At 36.2% G+C, this 23,134-nt stretch overlaps 2 protein-coding genes and 1 long non-coding RNA gene across 6 annotated transcripts; 2 read left to right on the forward strand and 1 right to left on the reverse strand.

Moving 5' to 3' along the window:
- Positions 1–1,254: 1,254 nt before the first annotated feature.
- Positions 1,255–15,913, reverse strand: LOC118275804 (chromosome-associated kinesin KIF4). Of its 4 annotated transcripts, none has more exons than XR_007705530.1 (21): positions 15,742–15,913; positions 15,154–15,575; positions 14,628–14,729; positions 12,970–13,161; positions 12,289–12,448; positions 11,754–11,965; positions 11,200–11,362; positions 10,260–10,779; positions 9,761–9,949; positions 9,158–9,331; positions 8,637–8,840; positions 7,850–8,004; positions 7,168–7,316; positions 6,372–6,616; positions 5,579–5,704; positions 5,100–5,297; positions 4,394–4,636; positions 3,835–3,890; positions 3,625–3,769; positions 2,043–2,130; positions 1,255–1,561 (listed from the first exon to the last, which is right to left on the reverse strand). XR_007705530.1 is itself a non-coding variant. In XM_050695361.1 (20 exons), exons 2-20 carry the CDS (start codon positions 15,392–15,394, stop codon positions 1,553–1,555), a joined length of 3,426 nt encoding a protein of 1,141 aa, XP_050551318.1. In that variant the 5' UTR covers positions 15,395–15,575; positions 15,742–15,912; the 3' UTR covers positions 1,255–1,552. The 4 variants fall into 4 exon arrangements, 1 of the variants encoding a protein (XP_050551318.1); XR_007705529.1 differs by having other exon boundaries at positions 3,505–3,769; XR_007705531.1 differs by lacking the exon at positions 3,625–3,769 and adding an exon at positions 2,725–2,828 and having other exon boundaries at positions 15,742–15,912.
- Positions 13,876–17,352, forward strand: LOC126910936 (uncharacterized). Its single transcript, XR_007705532.1, has 2 exons — positions 13,876–14,020; positions 17,252–17,352. It is a non-coding gene; the product is annotated as an uncharacterized LOC126910936 (long non-coding RNA).
- A 624-nt stretch (positions 17,353–17,976) lies between these two features.
- Positions 17,977–22,779, forward strand: LOC118275661 (serine/arginine repetitive matrix protein 1-like). The gene is made up of 3 exons (XM_035593715.2): positions 17,977–20,861; positions 21,056–21,268; positions 21,678–22,779. Exons 1-3 carry the CDS (start codon positions 18,195–18,197, stop codon positions 21,756–21,758), a joined length of 2,961 nt encoding a protein of 986 aa, XP_035449608.2. The 5' UTR covers positions 17,977–18,194; the 3' UTR covers positions 21,759–22,779.
- Positions 22,780–23,134: the final 355 nt, after the last annotated feature.

Raw genomic sequence — 23,134 nt, forward strand, 5'->3', positions numbered from 1 at the left:
TACTACGAAATAACAAAAATATTATGTCATTCACAACAAGAGTATTGTGTATGCACAACGAAATTCTTCACGAGACAATAGACGGAAATAATCAAAATCTCATCATTCCGAGAAAGATCAAATAAAAATGCTTACAAACAATATTTTGCGAATGATAAATCATTGAGATGTGACACAATGAATGTAGGTACGATGAAAGTCGGTTTTTCATTGTGGTTCAGTGGTAGTTTTGGTATGTTATTGAGTAAAATAGAATTTGGGATGATTGACTAAAATAAAATATTAAATTAACGACGACTTAAAATTAACGCCACTCGCTATCAAACGTAACAGTTTGGCGAGTTTAGATTTAAGGCCACATTATTGTAAACTTTTATAAGATAATAATAAATAAATAAAAACATACGTATTTTTACAAGGATGCTTGATTAGTTTCAAGCTATGATCGGGGCTCATAATAATATTGAGTAGCATGTTTCATCATCATCATCATCATCATCATCATATCATCAGCCGAGAGACGTCCACTGCTGAACAAAGGCCTCCCCTTGGTCCTCCACGTAGAACGACAAGCATGTATATGTAGCATGTTTATTCACAAATAATGTCTTACGAGTCACGATTTACATATTTGATAGTCAGATATCTTTATTATACAGGAAACCAGCGAATGAGTATAAATAATTGTCGTATGTACTATCTATTGCTGTCATGCAATGTATCATGCATGTTTCCTCAAATTGTGGTTCGGAGTTGAGATTGAGAGTAATGGCGCATTTACATTAGTCGGTTAGACCGTATTCGGCTGCAGGCCGTATTCGGTCACCAACTAATATAAACAGGTATTCGTTTGGCCGTATTCGGTTTGGCCGTATTAATTCGGTTTCTGTTAAACCGAATGCGGCCGCCGCCTTCGGTGACCGACCTAATGTAAACGCGCCATAAGGTATTTGTGTTACACACCCATGACATAGAATGAAATCTTAATGTAGATTTCGTATGAACGATGGACATTATACGCACCACCACGGTTAGTACGCAACGTGTAGCGGCTTCGATTCCCGCACGGAGCAACCCTTTGTGTTTTCCACAAATTCTTGTTTCAGGTCTGGGTGTCATGTGTATGTAAACTCGTATGTTTGTAAACGTAGCCACGACACAGGAGAAAATCCTAGTGTGGGACGTTATTTTTAATAAACAATCTTAATTCGGGGAACAGCAGACAAGATGTAATTAAATAAACAACACAAAAAATATATAATAAATATTTATTAGGAGCTCTACTCCACTAATTTATAAAACAAAATGTCATTAGCAGACTGGATTTCGTTCACGCGTAATTTTGTGGCGACTTCAAAACCCAGTCGGGAGTAAAATAATAAAATATTTAAAATTACATGTCAATACATTTTACACCTAATTTAGTATACAATAGGGTCGTTTATAGTGTAACGTGTAAATTGATAACAATATGAGGCACTTTAATTTCGCATTATTGTAAAGTACTAAAGTTAATAATTAGTTACTGCTATGTTTCATAGGCCCAGGAAGATTAGTCAGTCTGAAAATAGAAAAAGTAAGTATTAGATACTAACATAATTACCAAGTTTGTTAGTGGGTCTAAATACCGTAGGTAAGTAACAGTATATTTTTGATAATCATAAGAGTTTAGACACATTCATATAGAGAAAAGATTACACGGGAGTGTACTTTAATGTTGGAAAAACCCTTTTAAATTATTCATTATTCGTAAAGCCACATTTATTTATACATAGAAATATAACTTAATCGAAATCGAGTATAATGAAATTAATCATACCATTAACTAAAAACAACTCTCAACTCACGTAAATATATTGAGACAAGCTCTACTAGTTTCGAGTCTATGTAGTAATGTAGTATGTAGTAATTATGTCTACTCATTCGCAACGTGCGTAGACGCGGCGACGTTGCACGTCTGCGCAATATATTTGCGTGAGTAAACCGTTATCTTTAGTTAATTTAGCATATTTCAAGATAGTTATTATAGTTAAGAATGATACCTTTATTGCATTTTCGCCGCCATTCGCCTGATCATGCGGGAAGAAGTAACTTTTCTTCTTCTTAACGAACGTAGCATCAAGGTGTCCTCTGCAATGGAATATTGATAGAATTAGCACAATGAAGAGCAGTCGTCAATTATCGAGTGGGCACAAAGCATGTAACCGAATATTTATGTTGATAGCATAATTAAAATAAAATAAAAAAAAAACAAAATCCATATTCAGAAACTATAATTTAGTTAGGTACCTCTAAGTGAAATATATTTTAATGTTGTAAGACACACAAAAGTTGGAAAACAAACAAACTTTTTTGTTACTATGTATCACCAATTATAGCGAAATAAATAACGGGATGTCTTTCAAGATTCGTATTTAATGAACCGAATAAATTTCTCAATCTATCGCCTGTTTCTTTAACGAACAGTCTTGTAAACAAAAATCCTATCACAGTACATAGTTCTGCAAATAATAAAAAAATAAAATAAAAACATTAAACTAAAATTACTCCACTCATTTTATAAATCTAAGTACACAAAGAAAGCGCTAAATTTACTTAGAAATTGTTAAAAAACGACTACAAATATGAATGGATGATAGCTAATCGTGTCCTAGGACATCTATAATTCTATGTTTATCTATTATAGTACTATAATATCTACGCATTGCAGAACTATGCACTTACAGAGAAACATCCTTGTTACAGTCGAGAGTTAAAGAGTATCCCTCCTCTTAAAAATGTGCCATATTCCAGATATGTTTTTATAAAACGAATACTTCTTAGTGTGCCTTAGGAAACGGAGAAAACAGTATCGTTAAAACATTATGTAACCTTTTTTCTAAAGTTCCTTTTGTAAGAGCATAGTTTGCAATTTTTTTTAAGGTGAATGTTTTCCTTTTTACGCGATATTCTGTGACTTGGCGTATTGGGATAAAAAAATATTGGATTGAATTGAAATAACTTTTTGAATTTTAGTATTTTTTTTACAGCATGAAAGAGCTCATTGTTGGTCGATTTCAACGAATACAATGATATAGACTTATGTCAGAAATCATGGATTGGATTTTTATTGTTACTTTGGCTACTTATTCTATGAACCAAACGCAAAGGTTATGTACCTACAGATGTACTAAAAATAAAAGGGAATAATTCATAATAGAGCTGAAAGACTAGCCTTTCAAGAGAATAGCCCTTCGGGAGACTATGCATATCTATGTTTCACATGGACAAGCTTTACTATCATAGGAACCTACAGTTCAAGATCAGTTTAGGTTGACGATGTTTGAACATACAAATGAACGCGCGCAGTTCGTAACTCACTCTCAAGAAGTGTGATCAACAGATGTCGACACCTCATTACGTAAAAGATACGAAATCGACCAACAAAAGCCAAAACCACCCAGAAATTTCAACAAAAACATAGATAATACGCCGAACCACATCACAATCAACTGATCAAGTAACCTCTTTCATCAGGTATTTGAAGATGTTAGCTATCACATTGTACTTGGCGGCATCCATGCCATACTGCAGTATATTGTTGGCGCAGTACGAAGACATCGGTGCAACACAAGTGTTGTATACCAGTAGTGCATACATCCATTTCTGTGTAGAATTGTTCGCTACAGGCCGTAAAGGTCTAGTCCTTCTTGGCACCGGTTCTATTCTCAACGAAGGCCCGGGTAAGTTTGATTCGGTTGAGGTATTTAGTTCTTCTGATGTTTGGAATCTATGGAGGTAGTATCGTTAGATTTGGAGTGGGGTTTGGTTAAGGTGGAATGTGTTTAAACTCACCGCTTGTCGAAGTATGATGGTGGTGTTGTGTCTAGAGATAGCTCCGTGCTTGATGGCTGTGGAAGATGAAACATGGAGATTAGTTTTTGACTAAAATTATGTTTCTATTACACAGTGTGTCTCGTTGCTGGAGCGATTGTAACCCCAATTACTGAGTAAGCTGGCTTAGAACTTTTGGAATAGTGCATAGAGCGTTTTCAGTAATAGTTGGTTGAGGTTTTAAAAGAGTTACGAATGGAGATTCTTGCTCGTTATTCTCCATTTGAAGTTACATTTGGAACAAGCGTCTAGCTTTGGTGACAGACAGACATTTCAAAAGTACCTATTTATAGTTTTATTTATTTGTCATAAATCATTTGACTTTGACTTTTTTGAAGTGATAGATTTTGTCATTTACTCAATGTGAATGTTATGTTTAATATGTGCTACTAGCATGCTACCAAAATCAGCTGTTCGGCAGAGATAGCCAATTAGGGCTATCAATATCGGAAATAACAGCATCTCAAGACACATCAGTGCGAAGCTTCTAACTCAAAAAAATACCATAATACAAACTCACATTATTCTCCTTATCCTCGCTATCGGACGAGACCCTCCTGTTCTTGCAGAGCTCGGGCTGGCACCTACAAGTGGTTCCACATCCCTTGTCAGACTTGACGCAGCCGCAGATCTTGGTGGAGCAGGACCCGCGGCAGGTGCAGTGCGCGGCGCCGTCGCTGCCTCGCTTCACGGCGCGCGTCGGCTCCGTGCCCACTGACACGTCCGCTTGCGTGAAGTTCATCGTTAGACGGGAACGTTGGGCCTGGGGGACAATTTGTTGGTTATTTTTATGGCGTTATTGGTGTTTTTGATAATGTAGGGAATTAAAGATATTATGTTGATAGAGACAAAGCAGCCTTTTAAACGGTTAGCAGCTAGACTAGGCTTTCTTTAGTTCTGTTAGCAATTAGACATAAGTGTTTGTCGTAAATTTCTCAAAGAGTACTGCTGCCCAGTTATAAGTGTGTAATGACTCAGTCAGCTCTTACAACAGAGATGTGTCCTTGTGATTTATGCTATTTTGATTGTCACTATACTACAAACGACTCACACACGTAGCCATTGGCGTAGGCTGAACAGTAACCTAAATGAAGTGTAACATTAAGTCTTTGACTGCCAATAGAAAACTGTTGAAGGCAAATCCTGCGCTAACGTCGGTCACCAGAGACCACCACAGCGTCCAAAGTGTTAAGAGTATGTTTCCTATTCCCTATCACAATCCTTACCTGTATACGTTTGAACAACGGCGTGGCTCTCCAGTCAGGATCCTTGTTCCTGTCCTCAAACTCGTCATCCTCCTCATCAGTAGGTTCCACGTACTCCACCTTCTTGACAGGTTCCACTTCTTCCTTCTCCTTCTTTGGACGCTTCTTGGCCTTCTTACCAGCCGACCGAAGCTGTTCTAGCTCGTCTACCAACTTTTTCTGGGGGTAAAAGAGATATTTTTGATATTTAAAAGAGGTAAAACTATTGTATATTGTATGTATGTATAAATAAAGTGCCTAAATGTTTAACTAAAATTGTTATTATCATTCAGTCCTTTCTATCATCTCAAAAACCTAAATTCAACTTTATATTTGAAAACACAAGGTTCAGAATCGAATGAACCCAATCACTACCGATCTAACTACGACATAAAACGCGCAATGTATCTAAAGTGGTCTTTATTCCGTAGGAATAAGGTGTACAATTATGTGGGCCATACATTTTCCTCCTCGACTTGCTCCAGCCTCTCCTGTTGGTATTGGATGACGTTTTGCAGATGTTTGCAGGCCTCGCTCTTGTCGCCTTTGCCTACTACGCCGCGCTGAAGTGCCACGAGGGCTGATAACTGGAACGAGAAAAAAAGATCTAATAGTTGCATAGCTATTATTTTAGTAACTCTATAATGCCATATATTTTATCTTGTTAGCACTGTCTAGGAAAGTGTTAAAATACAATGAAAAGGCTTGTAGACCTTTATAAAAATGAACAAGGCCTCCTTGGTCGAGTCGCAAGCGCAAATGCGACTGCCAGCCAAATCCTAGGTAAGATTTCTGATATTATTGGGCATTTTTGATAAAAAGACAGAATCTGGAATTGACAATCTATAGCTATATCACTCGTATATGCAAGAGAAAATATTATCTGAAAATTGTGTGATATTATAATAGTTTTTTTTTGGTGGGGAGAAAACCATTGATTGTAATGTCTTCTCCCGCGTTGGGTGAGGTAGACTTTTACTAACTAAAAACCACCCCATTCCTTCTCTTGCTTTGAGCCGGAGTCCCGGTAACCTGTTACCTGCAGCTCCGGATCGGGCAATCAGCCCTATCTTGGATACCCCATGGACTACAAAATGCGTATTTTATATTGAAACAATAAAACATGAACATTGTAGCATGCACAAGCGCGACTGCCTACAAACCTAAGACAAAATTTTCGATATTATAAATCTTTAAATGTATGTAATTCTGTTCTGTAATTCTAAATAATAATAAAAATCTTATGGCACCAACCTTTTGCTCACTCTGCAGCTTAACAACGGACAACTGCCTCTCAAACTCCGCCTTACTATTCTCGAAATCCATGGCGAGTCTATCGTGAGCTTCCTTGATCTCCTCGTATCTGGCTTGGTATCCTTTCTCACTCTGATTAGTGAACTCCCTCTTAGCGTCCACTAACAACTCGAACAGACATTTTAAAGCGACCTTTGCTTCTAACATGGATTGGATGTTGTCCCATTGGGTGCGGGATTTGTTTTCTGTGGGGGGTAAAGTAGATAATTTAATATTATTATTAGAACTTATTACGGGATATTTACCACGGTGTTAGTGACCATGTCAGTTTAAAAACTTATATAGATTATTTAATGATGGTTGTTATTAATGTATAATATTGGGTCGGGTTCTGTAGACTACGATAGGCTCAATAAGTTATTTAGAGCCATTTATAATCAAGGGCAGCATGCATTAAAATAATACTATTCATGATTATAGGCGATTTGTCTAGATGCAAACTTGTCAATTAATCTTGTCAAACAGGATTTTGTACGAGTTTCCTTCACGTTTAAAGTAATCGAATAATATTGAAATCAGAGCGCCGAATGCACTGTCGTTTAAATTACGTTAAACGTAAAGCAAACTCATACTTAGGGTACAGATACAAAAGCAATTAGAAGGATAGTTGATACAAAAACATCACTGTATATTAATAGGCTGGTATTCTCTACTAGTCCAAAATGGGATCCAGTAAATGTATACCACGCTAATAAGTACCTTAACAATCACAGCAGCAAATTGGAAATAACTTTACCTTGGTCAGCGGTCAGAATCTTTTGCTGCAGATCAGATATCTGCGCCTTACGCAGCGCCAGGTCATCTTCTAGTTCAGCAATCTTCTTCCTATTCGCTTCCTCGTCTGTGCTGTTACGTAGGTTTTCTATTTGCTCTGTTATCCAGGCCCTGTAAATGTGAATGTGTATTTAATAAATGGATTTACTTCATTGTTTTTTCTTTCTTTCTTGAAGACTATGCGATCGAAGTATCTTAGTATGTATATGGACTTTAAATCGCCTGTTTTATAGTACTGAGCAATATGTAGATTTTGTTAAAATTTGCAGTTGCCTTTATTTCTGTTTTTGTAGCTATAAATGATTCTGTAGTTATGTCTTAACATGATAATAGACATCAAATAGACGTTTTATATGTTGCGTTTTAACTTTTTGCGTTCGGCTACATATAAAATCCTAGTTTACTTTTAAGGCTTCCAAAATAATTTCAAACACAAATCTACGATCACGACAAATTGGTTTCGAGTCTGGGTGTCATGTGTATGTGAACTATGTTTTGTAAACGCACCTACAATACAGGAGAAAATCCTAGTGCTGGCGGCAACATATTTAAAAAAAGAAACACCACATAAAATGATAAATGAACTCTCACATGTGTGACAACATATGTTTTAATTTATTGCGTATTATTATTGTAAAACTGACCTGTACTCCATCAGTTCCTCTAGCGACTTCTCAGCCTCCACAATACTGAGATGTACCTCGAGTTCTTGTTCAATGTACTGCTGTACCGCGCCCGCCTTCACGCTGCCTTTAGCATTGCGCTTCATCTGCGAGAACTTCTGCCGTTCTAGGGCTTCCTGTAGACAGAAACATGATTTTAGTAGTTTGAATGTTGAAATTAGTAGATTGGCCATAGTTTGAGCTAGTTGGATGTGGTTAACGAGCCGGTAGATTAGATTAGAGATAAGCCGGTAAACGAGCCGACGGACCTAAGGACCCCCGAAACCATTACCGGAGTGGCATACGGAGGGTCCGTATGCGACCATATGGCATGCCTTACAGAAATCTCTCGTATCTAGCATGCGGGCGCTAACGACCAATGAAAACGGTCCCCCGGATGCGGGCTCAATGGCATGCGTTTACAAAATCTCCCGCAACCCGCATGCGGACGCTAACAACTAATGAATTGGAAAAAAAATGGTTTTATTGTCCCGTTAGTTTTGACGTACAATAGATAAATAATGTATCTGAGAAATTGTAAAATGAACATTTTTTTAAAAGAGTAACGATGGAGTTTCTTGCTCGTTTTTCTCCATTCGAAGCTACACTTTGGAATGAGCACCCAGCTTCACTGACAGACAGACTGACGGACAATTCAATTTGACGTTTCAAAAGTGCCTTATTTAGGATTAATTGAAATAAATGCTTTGACTTTGACTTTGAAAATGCGCCCTTAATTCTAAAGTTGTATAAAAGTAGTACAGCTTACCTTAAGCCTCTTATTAACAGCAACAGCTTCCTCCATTTTCCGTTTGAGCACATTCTGTTGCTTGGCATGTAGGTTCTCCATCTTGGCCATGGCAGTAGCACGCTTGCGATCCTCGTTGCGCAGGCGCAACATGGCGCGCTCGTTGTCCGCCTTCCATTTACGGAACTTCTCGCTTTCTTCGCGCATTTGTTTTATTATTTTCACCTAGAAATGTAAAATAGATTGGTTGGTTAATTATGTTTTACGGTTCACTGACGCAACTGGTAATTCGACTTTCAAACCACTTTAGGATCTCATGGTCAAACTATACGGCAAAGGATGCGTAAACCACTGATATAGGTAATATTCTTGCAATATGTCACTCTTTCAGTCTACTCAAACTGACAACCTGTGTTTTCTTAATAGTTTCAAGAATTGAGCGAATAAGTTGCTTATAGGCAGACATGGCCAGTTGTTGACCAAGTCATTGTTTAATTAGATGAAATAGTAACATAAAAAAATATATAATTTCTATACAATACCTTAGTAGCCTTCATGGCCTGTAACTCAGCATTGAGTGCAGCTATCTTAGCCTCGTTCTTCTCCTTAGTCTTAATGATATGAGCCTGTTGCTGACAAGTCTTCTTCAGCTCGGAGATCTGTTGTTCTAGGGTCGAGACTTTGGTGCGACGCTCCTCGTGAGATGGGTCTTTGCTCTGTAATGGTGTAATCAATAGTTAGTTAAAGAGATAAGAACGTTTAAGATAGGGTCAATAGAGTCGAATTTTGAATGTGAGGTTTGTGGAAGATGTTTGGAAAGACTAGGCTGTAATTAAGGTAAACTTTGAACAAGTTTCTAATAAAGGTAAACTTTTATTGAGCATAGAACGTCATCCAATGACTGCTTCCGCATTGGGTGAGTGTCAACCTTACTGACTAAAACCGCCCTATTCCTACTCATACTTATCGAGCCGAAGCCCCAGTAACGCGCTAGGTGATCGCTCTGTGGCGGTCTGATGACTCTTTGAGACGCGCGCGGAAGGCGACGCGCCGTACACACTGGTGTGTTTTAAGGATAGCACTTAACCTGGGGTGAAAAATGTTAACCCCATACAAAATCTCTAGTCAAAAGCTAATACCCTTACCTTAGTCTGCTTCAACTGCTGCAACAGCTCATCTCTTTCCTTCTCTAGATGAGCAATCTTCTCCTCATTCTCTCGCAGGTTCTTGTGGTTCTCCAGCATATCCTTGTTGTTAGCAAGTATGGCTTGAACTACGGACGCCTTGATTGCCATCGCACGGTTGAGCTCTTGAAGTTCTTGGTTCAGTGCCACCTAGGAGGAAAAGCAATGTTGAAATAGGAAAATGTAACAAGTCAATTTAATTAAGGTATTTTAAAACTCTTCGAGTCGCCACTCTTGAAGTGCGCGGGAATTGAACCGTGACACTTAACAAAGCAGACTATAGACCATACAACTTGAAATATGTGTATCTAATTCAGAAAACTTAGACTGGCCATCTACTAAGATAAAGCATAAACGATTTTGAACACATTTTGTGTAATTTACAGTAGTAAACCAATAAATAAGTTGATGGAAAATTGCCAAAAAACTAAAACCAACAGAAATAAATATTCCACCATACCTGTCCCATAGCTCTCTTTTCTTCCTCCAGCACAGCTTGATCCTCATTCATCGGCATATCATCATCCGCCTTCTCATGGTCACCATCATTGACAAACGACAGCTTAATCTCATGATCGATCAACTCTTCATTAGTCTTCAAGTTAACAGACTGTAGATCTTCCAAACGGCACTTAATTTCTTTCAAATAGTCCACAACCGTTGTCTTCTGGTGTTCATCATCCTTGTCTGTGGTATTCAAGTTCTCTATGGTCTGGTTGCATTGCTCTGTGAGCTCGTTTAGCTTCCGCTCTATCTTGTCTTTGGCTGCTTCTGCGAGTAAAGCCTTTTCGCAGAGGTTCGTGTTTTCAATCAACATGTTACTGAGATGTTCGGTAACTTGTTTGTGCTTTTTGAGTAACTCTTGGTATCTAGCTCGTTCTCTGTCCAATTCTTCTTGTAGTTGTTCGTTGTTCTGTTCTGAGATGGTCGGCATCTTGCCTAGTAATTGCAGTCTTAGTTCGTTCACTAAGTTGTTCAGCCTGAAAGTAAAAAGAAAATTTTCGTAATCGTAATAAATGCAGCACCGACTGCCAGACAAAATATCTTAGTTCGATAAGGGACAACTTTCAACATTTCTAATAATAGTTCATTCTAGTATATTACATAGTTGGCGAAATACAACCATCACCAACCCTTAGTACGAGTTTCCTTTACGTTTAAAGTAATCGATACGAAAGCGCGTTCGGCGCTCTAATTGGCCGGCTCGAATGAACTAACCAATGTTGATGGGAGATTCTTTGTGAGGTAGGGTGGCAAACGACTGATCGTTTAGTTTAGTCTGAACTAATAGTAAGCAATCGGCGCCGCCCTTGAACACTCGCAACACCAAAAGAGTTAGAGTATAAAATCTTTACTGGTTCATAAGGATTTTAAAATTTCTATAATTATTATTCACTTACCGAACAATCTCAGCGGCTTTAGCATCCTGGTTGATGATAGGTTTGTTGCGTATCCTTCGCGCGCGGTCAGCGTACCGCAGCGTGGAGACTGTTTCATCCAAGTTGTAGTCAGCAGGACTCACACACGCCACCATTAGAGTGAGCGAGTTACCGCCTAAACTGTCTGGAAGTAAAAGTCGTTTATTAGTGCTATGGAAATAAAATATGAGCTTTGTTTCTTTTCTTTGTTTCAAGATATTCATAAGTTCAATGTTCAATACTCGAATTCCGTATCAAGTTTTATCGACTTCTTCTAATACGAATTTGTAAGGAATTTAAGGAAGCCTTATAACACATATTATGCAAATTTCTTTGACCATTGTTCGTGTAGCGCCTATAAGATCGATATCAGCATTTGTCTTGCAAGTAGATAGTTTACGAAAAGCAAAAGCTAGCGAAACGTCGTTTTGTAGATCATTAGAATAAATAAGGACTGTATCGTAAAACAATCGTTCTGAGGCTTTTTAAAACAGCTTCAGAGTACTGAATAACTCCAACAAACGTTATATCCTTACCTTGTAACAATCTAGTAAGTTTACTATCTCTGTAGCTGATGAAACTCCTGTTGGTTCCATCTCCTAGAGCTGAGATCACATTGCCGAGCGCTAATAAACCTTGGTTGATCTTAACGCCTTCCCGAAGCCGTTCACCACTCGCCTTCGTCTTTTTAATACGTTCAGATCCTGCTAGATCTACTAGGTGGAACTTTGAAGTAGTTGCTAAGTTTCTGGAAAGGAATTAAATGTTGATTTTACATGAGAAATTATTGTAATTTTATTAATCGCTTTTCTTTGACGTGCGGTCGCAAATCTAAATGCTGACAAAAGCGTTTTGGTTAGAGTAAAACCCAAAATACATGTTCAAAAGTAGAAAAAAAATTATGGTTGTATAAAAAGTTGAGAAACATGAGAAGGATAGCATTAGAAACACATCCAACTCAGACACTAAGACAGCAAATAAGTAGGTCACATCAATTGATTAATTAATTGTTGGACCCACTGGCGACACGTAACTTCACATCTTGCAAATAAAATAAAAAAAAAAACGTACTTATCACTCCTACTTTCTTTACAGATCACGATGGTGAAGACGGCATGACTTCTGCTGGACGCCTGGTTCATAGCAGTGGATCCTGTCACACGGCCTGACGACCCTCGCTCCAATACCATCATAGTCTCCATTGTTGAGGTCACTGGGAGCTCAGTTATACCTGGAAAAGAAAATAATTGATTAAATGTTAAGTTACAATTATTTTGTGATTGACATGTTTCTTCAATCAATATATTAATGAAATCAAGTCTTATAAAACTACATTTTCAATCGATTTTCAGGGTAAAGACTTTTTAGTAAGCAGAATTACCAATAACAGATCATACAAGTGTGGGCGACCCATGCTACGGCACAAATTGGCGAGGTCAACCGGAGTGGTACAGCCTCACAGAAAACCGACGTGAAACAATGCTCGCATTGAGTGAATTTTCGCAATCTACGATTCTCCGACAACCCTTATATTCTTAACCCCCAAATTGGCGGCGATTGCTTACCATCAGGTGAACCGTAAGCTCGGATACCGTTTTCGCCATAAAAAAAATGAAATTCAATAAAAGAAACATACAGATTGGTTTGTGATAATACAGTTTTCTAACTGTTAACTATTTGAGACATCTTAACAAAGGTGCTTCTCTCTTGTCCCCCTAAAACCAAAGCTCATAAAGTTATGTAGATCCTTACCTGGCAGTATCACCCCCTTATTAATATCCTCCCTAATCTCTATAATACTGTGTCCCCTCTCCTTCCCTGAGAGCAAGTCGTAGCACTGCTCCTGGTACAACTCCATGAAGGAAACATTCACTTTGAATATGAACTTATCTTCATGTGTCTCTATGAAGTCAAATATGTCCGCCACTGCTTGGGGTATTACACCTGGGGAAAAAATAATATTAGGTAATTAATATTACATGTTTAAAATATCCCACCCAAAACATAAATGTGAAAGGCTGCCAAGTTCGATAATATTGGAATGCTTCGCCTATAAAAGAAGTGAGATCTAAATAAGTACCAAGTTCCATACACAGACCTCAGTTAAAAATGATATAACAAGTTGGCAAGTTTTCACACACTTTGTTATAAACCTACTAAACGCAATGAGTCAAGTATATAATTTTCTATTAAAACTTGCCAAGTTATATCATTTTTAACTGAGGTCTGTGTATGGAACTTGGTACTTATTTAGATCTCACTTCTTTTATAGGCGAAGCATTCCAATATTATCGAACTTGGCAGCCTTTCACATTTATGTTTTGGGTGGGATTTCATTTATTTTTGTAAGGTTTATTTTCTTTTTTTCTTATTTTACTTTACTTTGACTAAATACAAACCTTCGTAACGAATTTTAGGTCGGTACGAACATTGGAAGATATAGGTAACTTTTTTGTTTTAGTTCAGGGGTATGAATTTACACCTTCATTATTTTTAAAACCGACTCACACTTGGCCATTTTCAGATTTTTTCCTTTACCTTGACCTAAAGACCTACCTCCATGCCAAATTTCAAGTCAATACGACCATTGGAAGTGGTCTAGGTTTTTGATGAGTGAGTGAGTGAGTGAGTGAGTGAGTGAGTCAGTCAGTGAGTGTATAGTAAAAATAGCGATTTTCTGACGTCAATATCTCAAGACCTACAATAGGTACATTAATGAAATTTTGTATTTTAGATAAGTAAGTAGATCTCGACAGATACTAGAAATTTCATATGCGTAGATAAAATAGATTTTGAGTTATAGGTGGGTCGAACTTTGCCCGAAATTGTTCGTGTAATATAACCCACGGCCGGTGTGTCGGTTTTTTGCTCGAACTTGGCGGACACACTGCCGTGTGTCTAGATGCATGGTATATGGCAATACATATGATAGGAATGGAATAACATAACTGCTAAAAGGTAGGAATTCCAGTGACTTAAATACATCTCTGCCTGCCTCTCAGAGGATAAGTGTGATATTATGTTTTGTTTAAACTATGACAAAGGTTGAGTTTAGGTTTTGATAATACATATTATGGTATTAACTACTAGCCAGTGGCTTCACCTGTGTTATGTAGGTGAAGCCACACTGGCCAATCATAATACCATACCCTGTCTGTAAATCAAATTACTTCAAAGTCTGTTCAGTAGTTTCAGCATGATTGACAGACAAACAAAGTTTCACAATTATAATAGTTATTAAGTGTGATAGTATGATTAGAGAAAAAACATTATTTAAAATTATGTTTATCAAATAACTATGATACTATAACAATAAAGATAATATTTTTCATATTTAAAGGGTCTATATTTTAACAACTAGTGAGAAAAGGGACTAAGTTTACTGTATTAGTTAGATAATAATTACAAACCAAGTTTAGTGGAATCACCATCAGATCCAGAATAGTTGGTTCCCATAGTATAAGTCTTGCCAGAGCCAGTCTGGCCATACGCTAGTATTGTTACATTATACCCTGAAAAAGAAACATGTTTTTAAAATAGTTAGTTCTAATAACTAGTAATAGTTAATACCAATATTTGATAATTTAACACTTATTAAGTAAAGCTAAACTTCTTGCAAGAATCTTAAATAGAAATATTTTATACAAATGGAAAGTTTTGTAAAATCTCTTATGATTACACCATTAAAAGAACAAATAGAACATGATTATTATTAGAAAAAACAGTATCTTGTTGAAAAAATATGTGTCAGTGGGTCGTTTTATGTACTTATTGTATATAAATTCAATTAGTATATAAATTCTAAACATATTTTACACATAACTGCCCCTAAAACGATCCACTGACACATATTTTTCTACAACATACTTACTGTAAAATGCTAGCAAAGAACCACATTAACAGAATACTTATGTAGCTTAGTAAAACAACACTTACCTTGAAAGAGTTTTCCTATGAGCCCTTTGACAGCAGTATCATAGAACTCCTGCTGTGTGATGTGTTGAGGAAACACATAGTTATATGTGAATGCCAAGTCTTTTATCTGGACCTGAGGTTGCCCAGCAACCACATCAATGCACTCCTCACATCCCCTATCAGTCTCCAATTGCATCAACGGCCTAATCCTAAGTGCAACTTGCACTGTGTCAATAGTCCCTTTACTGTCTCCTTCCACCATTTTGATGTCTATTTTTTTATTAAAAAAAAAACACCGCTCCCTCCTAAATCATCAACGAAGCTCGCATATCCCTCAATTTCCGGCTTTTTCAGCAAATCAAGGAATTGTCAATTGTCAGGTTTAATTTTTATGTCCAGTTTGTAGCTTCTAGATTTCTATAGCCTGACATTGGTGACAATTTCTGTAAAAAGGTTTTACACTCAGTTCAAATGTTATCTTCAAACTTTTAACTTATAATCTTGAATGCAAGACATCGAAAAAGAAATGCTTAGAACAAGTTTTTCAATCGATTCCAACAAGGATCTTTGTAATTGTTTAGAAGTCACAGTATTATCTCTACAACTTACCGTAAAGCTAAACACTAAAATAGCAAAACTACACACACAAAGCGGTTGAATTAACAGTCTTTTTACTAACTTATTATTTTGTAACAGCACAAATCACGACAAAAAACGTTTAAAAATACAACGGTTCAAGAGCAACGACATATTCAAATTTAGGGTTACCCTACGGAATAAATCAACAAACTACTTGTAATTGTCTATGATCGTTAATTAGTGACTGGCCGGCAAACTAATTTTATAAGAAAACTCTTTTAATAAAAAAAGGACTGATATACACGGGAACAGTCCATCTTTCGTTTTTATTTGGCTACATGGGTCTAAATCTAAAATACTAAATTACCTAACATAGATGTAAAACTTCGTTTTCAAAATCAAATCATAATTGTTTGCTATTTTAAAGCGAATAATTTTTAAATTTAGAGAATTCGTCTGAATTTTAAGCAACAAGCAGAAAAACTTCTTAAGCATATAGTTTATTTACTAAAAGTAATTTATAGAAAGTACTAAATTGGGTATATATAGTCCTCCTTACCGATTTCAGTAACGGCGACCTTATAGAGCGAGATCCCAGAGCTGTCAGACATATCTTATTTTTACAAGCATTTAACCTTCGGCTTACAGTAGTCTTGTATATACTTTTTAATGCCTTAATGTTTGTAAAGCTTGCCGAGTGACACCAGCGCAGGTACCAGGTGAGAAAGGTAACTAAAAATTAGATCCCACCCAAAACATAAATGTGAAAGGCTGCCAAGTTCGATAATATTGGAATGCTTCGCCTATAAAAGAAGTGAGATCTAAATAAGTACCAAGTTCCATACACAGACCTCAGTTAAAAATGATATAACAAGTTGGCAAGTTTTCACACACTTTGTTATAAACCTACTAAACGCAATGAGTCAAGTATATAATTTCCTATTAAAACTTGCCAAGTTATATCATTTTTAACTGAGGTCTGTGTATGGAACTTGGTACTTATTTAGATCTCACTTCTTTTATAGGCGAAGCATTCCAATATTATCGAACTTGGCAGCCTTTCACATTTATGTTTTGGGTGGGATTTCATTTATTTTTGTAAAGTTTATTTTCTTTTTTTCTTATTTTACTTTACTTTGACTAAATACAAACCTTCGTAACGAATTTTAGGTCGGTACGACCATTTGAAGATATAGATATGTTTTAGTTCCTTAGGGGTATGAATTTACACCTTCATTATTTTTAAAACCGACTCACACTTGGCCATTTTCAGATTTTTTCCTTTACCTTGACCTAAAGACCTACCTTCATGCCAAATTTCAAGTCAATACGACCATTGGAAGTGGTCTAGGTTTTTGATGAGTGAGTGAGTGAGTCAGTCAGTCAGTGAGTGTATAGTAAAAATAGCGATTTTCTGACGTCAATATCTCAAGACCTACAATAGGTACATTAATGAAATTTTGTATTTTAGATAAGTAAGTAGATCTCAATAGATACTAGAAATTTCATATGCGTAGATAAAATAGATTTTGAGTTATAGGTGGGTCGAACTTGGCCCGAAATGGTTCGTGTAATATAACCCACGGCCGGTGTGTCGGTTTTTTGCTCGAACTTGGCGGACACACTGCCGTGTGTCTAGACCCACTTAACTTAAATTTTTATGTCTGATTTTTATATATGTTTTGAAGAATATTACTCTGAAATCATATTAAAAAAATCAGACATTTTCCATGGACCAAAACTTTTATCAGACGCTATAAAGCTCTAAAAAATAGTGCGCCTTACAAAATTGTTGCTTTGCCGAAAAGATATTTCTCTCCAACCTCACATATATTGCTATTACAATTTGTAAGGCGCACTATTTTTTAGAGCTTTAAGCCGTCTGATAAAAGTTTTGGTCCATGGAAAGTGTCTGATTTTTTAATATGATTTCAAAGTAATTATATTCTACAAAACATATATAAAAATCAGACATAAAAATTGACGTTAAGTGAGTCTAATTTTTAGTTACCTTTCTCACCTGGTACTTGCGCTGGTGTCACTCGGCAAGCTTTACAAACATTAAGGCATTAAAAAGTATATACAAGACTACCGTAAGCCGAAGGTTAAATGCTTGTAAAAATAAGATATGTCTGACAGCTCTGGGATCTCGGACCATTAGAGAAGCTATTTCCTGTCGTGGGCCTACTAAATTGGGTAAAGTAGCTAATGGCCAGACTCTTTAAAAAAAATACCACAGAAGACTATTTTGTCTATGGCGATATGCATTGTTCGCTGCTGTCATAATTAGAGTTGTCAAAAAAACGAGCGAAAACGAAAGAAAGTTGTACACATTGCGACATATTTTTGTGTGATTTTGTGAATGTGGTGTTAATTTAAACAATAAAGTGATTAAAAGTAATATAGTTATAGATAATCAACGTATAAAATCGTGTTATAAGTGTCTAAATTCGGAAGTTAAATGTTTGTTTTTACATAGCGTCATGCCCCCGCGGATTAGAACGAGAGCTTCCAAAGCTCTCAAAGAAAATATTGATGTTACAGAAAACAAGAAGCTTGTTAAAAGTAATAACAAGGGACCTCGAAAAGCCTTAGCTGATAAAACAAACTCTGCATCAGACGATGGGTCATTAGAAATCCCGACAAAAACTAAGAAAACAAACACGAAAGTTTTGAAGACAGGTCCAAACAAGAATGGAGAGAAGAAGAAGATTGAAACAAAACAAAAAGAGACCGTGTCACAACAGAAAGAGAATGTGCCTTCAACAAATGAAGTACGGCCTCGACGTGACAGGCGTCTACCGAACCGATTTGTCGAAAATAAAACTTTAAATAATTTATCAAACAGCAAGGAAACTTTAAATGTGACGCTCAGTAGTCCGTTAACTAATCCCAAGGCTGACAATACACCAATAAAGGTAGATAGTTTATCTAAAAATGAGGCAGAACCATCTCCATTCAAAACACCAGGTAAAGCTGACAGCAGTTTACTTGCTAACCGTCCCAGGAGGATTTGTCGCTTACCATCACGTTTCGAAGACCATTCCATAAGCCCTAATAAGTACATTCCCATACAACCTGCTAATGCCAGTACTCCGATACAACTGTCTAAAGCCAAACCTATTGTTGTATTAACTGAAAAAGATAAAGTAAACATAGATATAGCTAAAACCTCTAATAAAAAACAAGAAAATGTTACTAGGCCTACTAGATCTACGAGAAATACTCAACAAAAGGAATCTACTGAGAAAACATCAACTAAAAGTAGTCCTGATACTAATAATAACCCTAAAACTAGATCAACTAGAAGGAAGGTTGCTAAAACTCAACCAAGTAATGAAAAGGAGTCACCATCAAAGAAGGTTACTAAACCTACAAATAAAAAAGAATCTCCGCTCAAGAAAAGCCCTCCAAAGATGAATCAAACCTCATCAAACAGTAATGCATCTCCGATAAGGAAATTCTTGACACCCATGGCAAAGTTTCCAATAGTACCAAGCAAAACAATATCATCTAAAAAGAAATTAAGTCCCAAAAAGCCTTCCACAAACAAGGCAAGTCAAAATGTATCATTCAAATTGCTAGGCAGCAAGAAAAATGGTGAACAAAATGGTGACAATGAGAATGAAAATGATGGTGACATTTACGAATTTACATTTGATCCCGAAGAAGAACCTAAACCACAAAAGAAAAAGCGTAAAAGGATTGTAACAAAGAAACCTCCAACAGTTGTTGCACCCAAGCAGAAAAAGGTTGTATACAAGAGCAGTTATGATCAGAACATATCAAAAGCACTGGCAGCATTGAAAAATGCTGTTAATCCTGCCAAAACTGCTGAAGCTCCAAATCTACCACAGATTACTGAGAACAGTGGTGAAATTGCTGAGGAGAATCATGTAGTAAATCATGTTGCTAATGTTGAAAATCAAGTACAAACAAATAATGTAACAAAAGAAAATAATCCATTAAATGATACTGGAAAAGCTTCTGTTCATGGGTTTAATTACCCATCAATAAGGGTGGAAGACATTGCTGCTGATATAGAACCAAGCATGGATGACCACCATGATGATTTAAATTACTCTCCTGTAAATTCACCAAGACCTGTAAATGGCCTAAGTACTCCTAATGCTTCTGCTAATCATAAGCCTACACCTGATAGACCTGTGCACAATAATGATCCACTCAACTTGGCAGAAGAACTCAGTTTCTTTGATGATCAGCCTGTGGCTAGCAGTAGCATGAACATGTCAGTCCGCCATCCTATGGCCAGTCCATGGAGAGTTGAATTTGGTAGTCTGCCCATAAAATGGCGGGTAAATGCTTATGTGAAACCTAACATGACACCAGCAGTAGACACTTCATTTATAAACCCAGATGATTCTATGAAAAAGAAACATGTTTACACTAATTTATTGACAGAAGCAAATGATGAACCAGAAATGGTTGAAACCACACCAAATCTGAAACAACCTAGTATAATTTCGTTTATGAAAGAGATGGCAGAGAAGAGTGCTAGAAAGAAACGAGGGAGATCCAAATCTGTCTCTCCAACGAGAGCTGTTCTGAAGGAAAATGTAAATAGAAATGAAAATGTCAATAAGAGACCTACTAGGAGAGGAGATAAGGTAGATAATGAAGCTTCTGAGCAAAGCAATAATACTTCTGAAGAGGTATCAAGTGGAAATGACACTTCTCATGATAAAGAAAACTCAAAGGAAGAGAAAAGATCTAGGAAGCGCAAGAACAATGAGAACATCTGTCATTTACCAGCAAAATCTCCTAGAAAGCAAAAGGATAAGGACTGTACCTTCTTTGGTTTTGATGAAAGTGAGAATCAGGATGAGAATGTGTCTCCAGTAAAGGTTGCTCCAAGAGGGAGATCTTTGAGGGCTAGGCCAAAGGCTGTTCTTCAAGAAATCAATGGGCCGTTAAGAGCTGATTTACCAGTAGCAGCCAAGACTAAGATAGCTACAAGTTCTGAAGCAGTAAATAGAGTGTATGAGGAGTTGAAATCTGCTGCTGATGCACCAGTTTTCCCTGAAAAGGATGTGCAGACCAATGAAACTAATGTTGAAGAGTCTATGATGAATGATGACTCACAGTCTGTACATTTGTTTGAGGATATAGAAGTTGTACATCATTTGAAGGTGAGCATAAAATATTTTATGATAAAACCACTTATTTTCCATGGAAGATTAAAAATTGCTTAACTATACAGTTACTTATGATGTCATATCTGTTAATATGAATGAGTCATTTTCATACTAGTCCTTTGTGAGTAGCAATGTTGTTTTAACTCTTACTTTTTAACTGTTCTAACTAATTCTTTCTACATTTCCAGCCACAGCGCAAGAGTTATGGCAAGTCCAAGAAAGTGACATTCCGTCAACCATCTAATTCAGACAGTGATACTCCAGCACCAACTACTGTGGATCCAAATGACTCGACTGATTATGATGATCTTGGTGATCTGACCTTTGAAATTGCTAATGTGGAACAAAAGAAGAAAGTTAATAAGAAGAAAAAGCCTAAAAGGCTGATGTCTAAGAAAGAGGTAACTATCCATTCAATTTATTAAAAACTTTTGTAAGGGTACAGAATCCTTAGTAGGTTCAAGTTTGCTTTATGTTTAATTGAAGCAAGAGTGCGTTCAGCACTCTGATTGGATGGTTTTGTTCAAGTCTGTAAAGCAAACTCATACTAAGGGTATAAAATGGTAGTATCATTTTCTGAGATAGGGTCTTGCATTTTAACCAAAGTATGGTGAAGCCTTAGTAGCCACTCTGCTCGAATTTGTATATCAGGCGCATACTTTAATTTTATAATTTGTTCTGTCTCCTGCATTAAATTCACAGAGGGAAGTGGAGGCTTAACCATAGTTTTTTTCCTTCTCTAATTTATTATCTTTTGATTTACTGGCAGGTTTGTCCCAATAAAACTAAAATAAATTATCTAATTTCCAGGAGAAAGAAGCAGAGGAATGGGCAGCCAACTTTAATTCAATGTGTGAAGATATAGAAGAGTTCCCTCTCATCGTTGAGTGAAATCACCGCCTATTAATCATGACCATATTTTAACTCTCCAATTATGTAAATTAATCGTAGATTTTAACTTAAAAATACTCATTGTATGAGCAAAAAGTGCAATTTTCGCACACCTACTTAAAATATAATGATATTACGAATTAACAATAATGAAAGAGCATTTTTTTACAATTATTAGGGTCTTGTAATATTAAAATTATTCATGAATTTTTGTAAATAATCTGAATTTAATTTATAACATAGTTTTAATTTTCAATTATGATTTTATTAGTACCTCAACAGTACAATTAATAATTGTCGTAATCTAATCAAGTTGCAATTGTGGCCATCTGTGTATTTGCCATTTAATTTTTATTTTATCGAGTTTGACTACAACATGACATTTTCGTAGATTATTAAGTTTTAATTAGAATATTGTTTTAATTTATACTTATTATGATTGGCAATACTTGTGACTAAAAACTCTACACTGCTTAGCAGTAAGTTCGTGTCTAATTTTTCTGAATAGTTCTAATTAAATAGACTGGTTAAGTGCCTTTTGGCCAAAGAATACTCCTAGAAGTTATTCTGCCAAGTCATGATTATATCTCAGTGTTGCTATTATTGCCAATAATAATTATTGGGAATTTTAATTATTATAATTAAGTTGCGTGGTTAGTTTTACAAAGGGACAATAATATAAGCAAAATGCATTTAATGTAAGGCTAATTTTTACCTCATAGAATCCTATTTGGATGGGATTATAGGCAAACACTCTGAAGTTAAGATTTTTTAAATACTAAGAATTCTCAAACTTGCATTTAAGATACTGAATTATGAGTTTAATTTTGGTTTGTGTAATCTCGTGGGCAATTTTTTGTTAATATTTTTTTCGTAAATAGTTTAATTTTCGTTCTGTAACGTGTTTTTTTTCTGTTATTCAGATGATTAATTTTATTTTCGTGTGACGTAATGCTGGTTTTGCGTCTTATTCCGTTTGCCCTGGACAACTTGATACTTTAATAAATAAGATTTTTTAACATATACTTGTTTCATTTTGATCTGCCATTTAATTATTTAAAAATACTGCTTTTGCATCACCACCCTAGTTGTAGATATTATTTATTTTTGGATATCGAGAAAACAATTTGGGATTAATTTCCGAAGTCAGGTAAAATATTCTCAAGATTTTCGGTCGAAATTAGGCTTTGATGTTTCAGACGGGATTTCTCTAACGTCGTAAGCTAATACTAATACGACTATACAAATTCATATACATAATAATATACTCGAAGCAACAACTTGTAGATTGTACAAAGTCATTTCGTGCAGAACAGAATCTGTGTCACACGATGTGGCCCTCCCTAGTCATGGGGTTGACCTTGTTACATGCTTTT

This window comes from Spodoptera frugiperda, chromosome 8 (genome assembly GCF_023101765.2).
Source record: "Spodoptera frugiperda isolate SF20-4 chromosome 8, AGI-APGP_CSIRO_Sfru_2.0, whole genome shotgun sequence".
NCBI lineage: Eukaryota > Metazoa > Arthropoda > Insecta > Lepidoptera > Noctuidae > Spodoptera > Spodoptera frugiperda.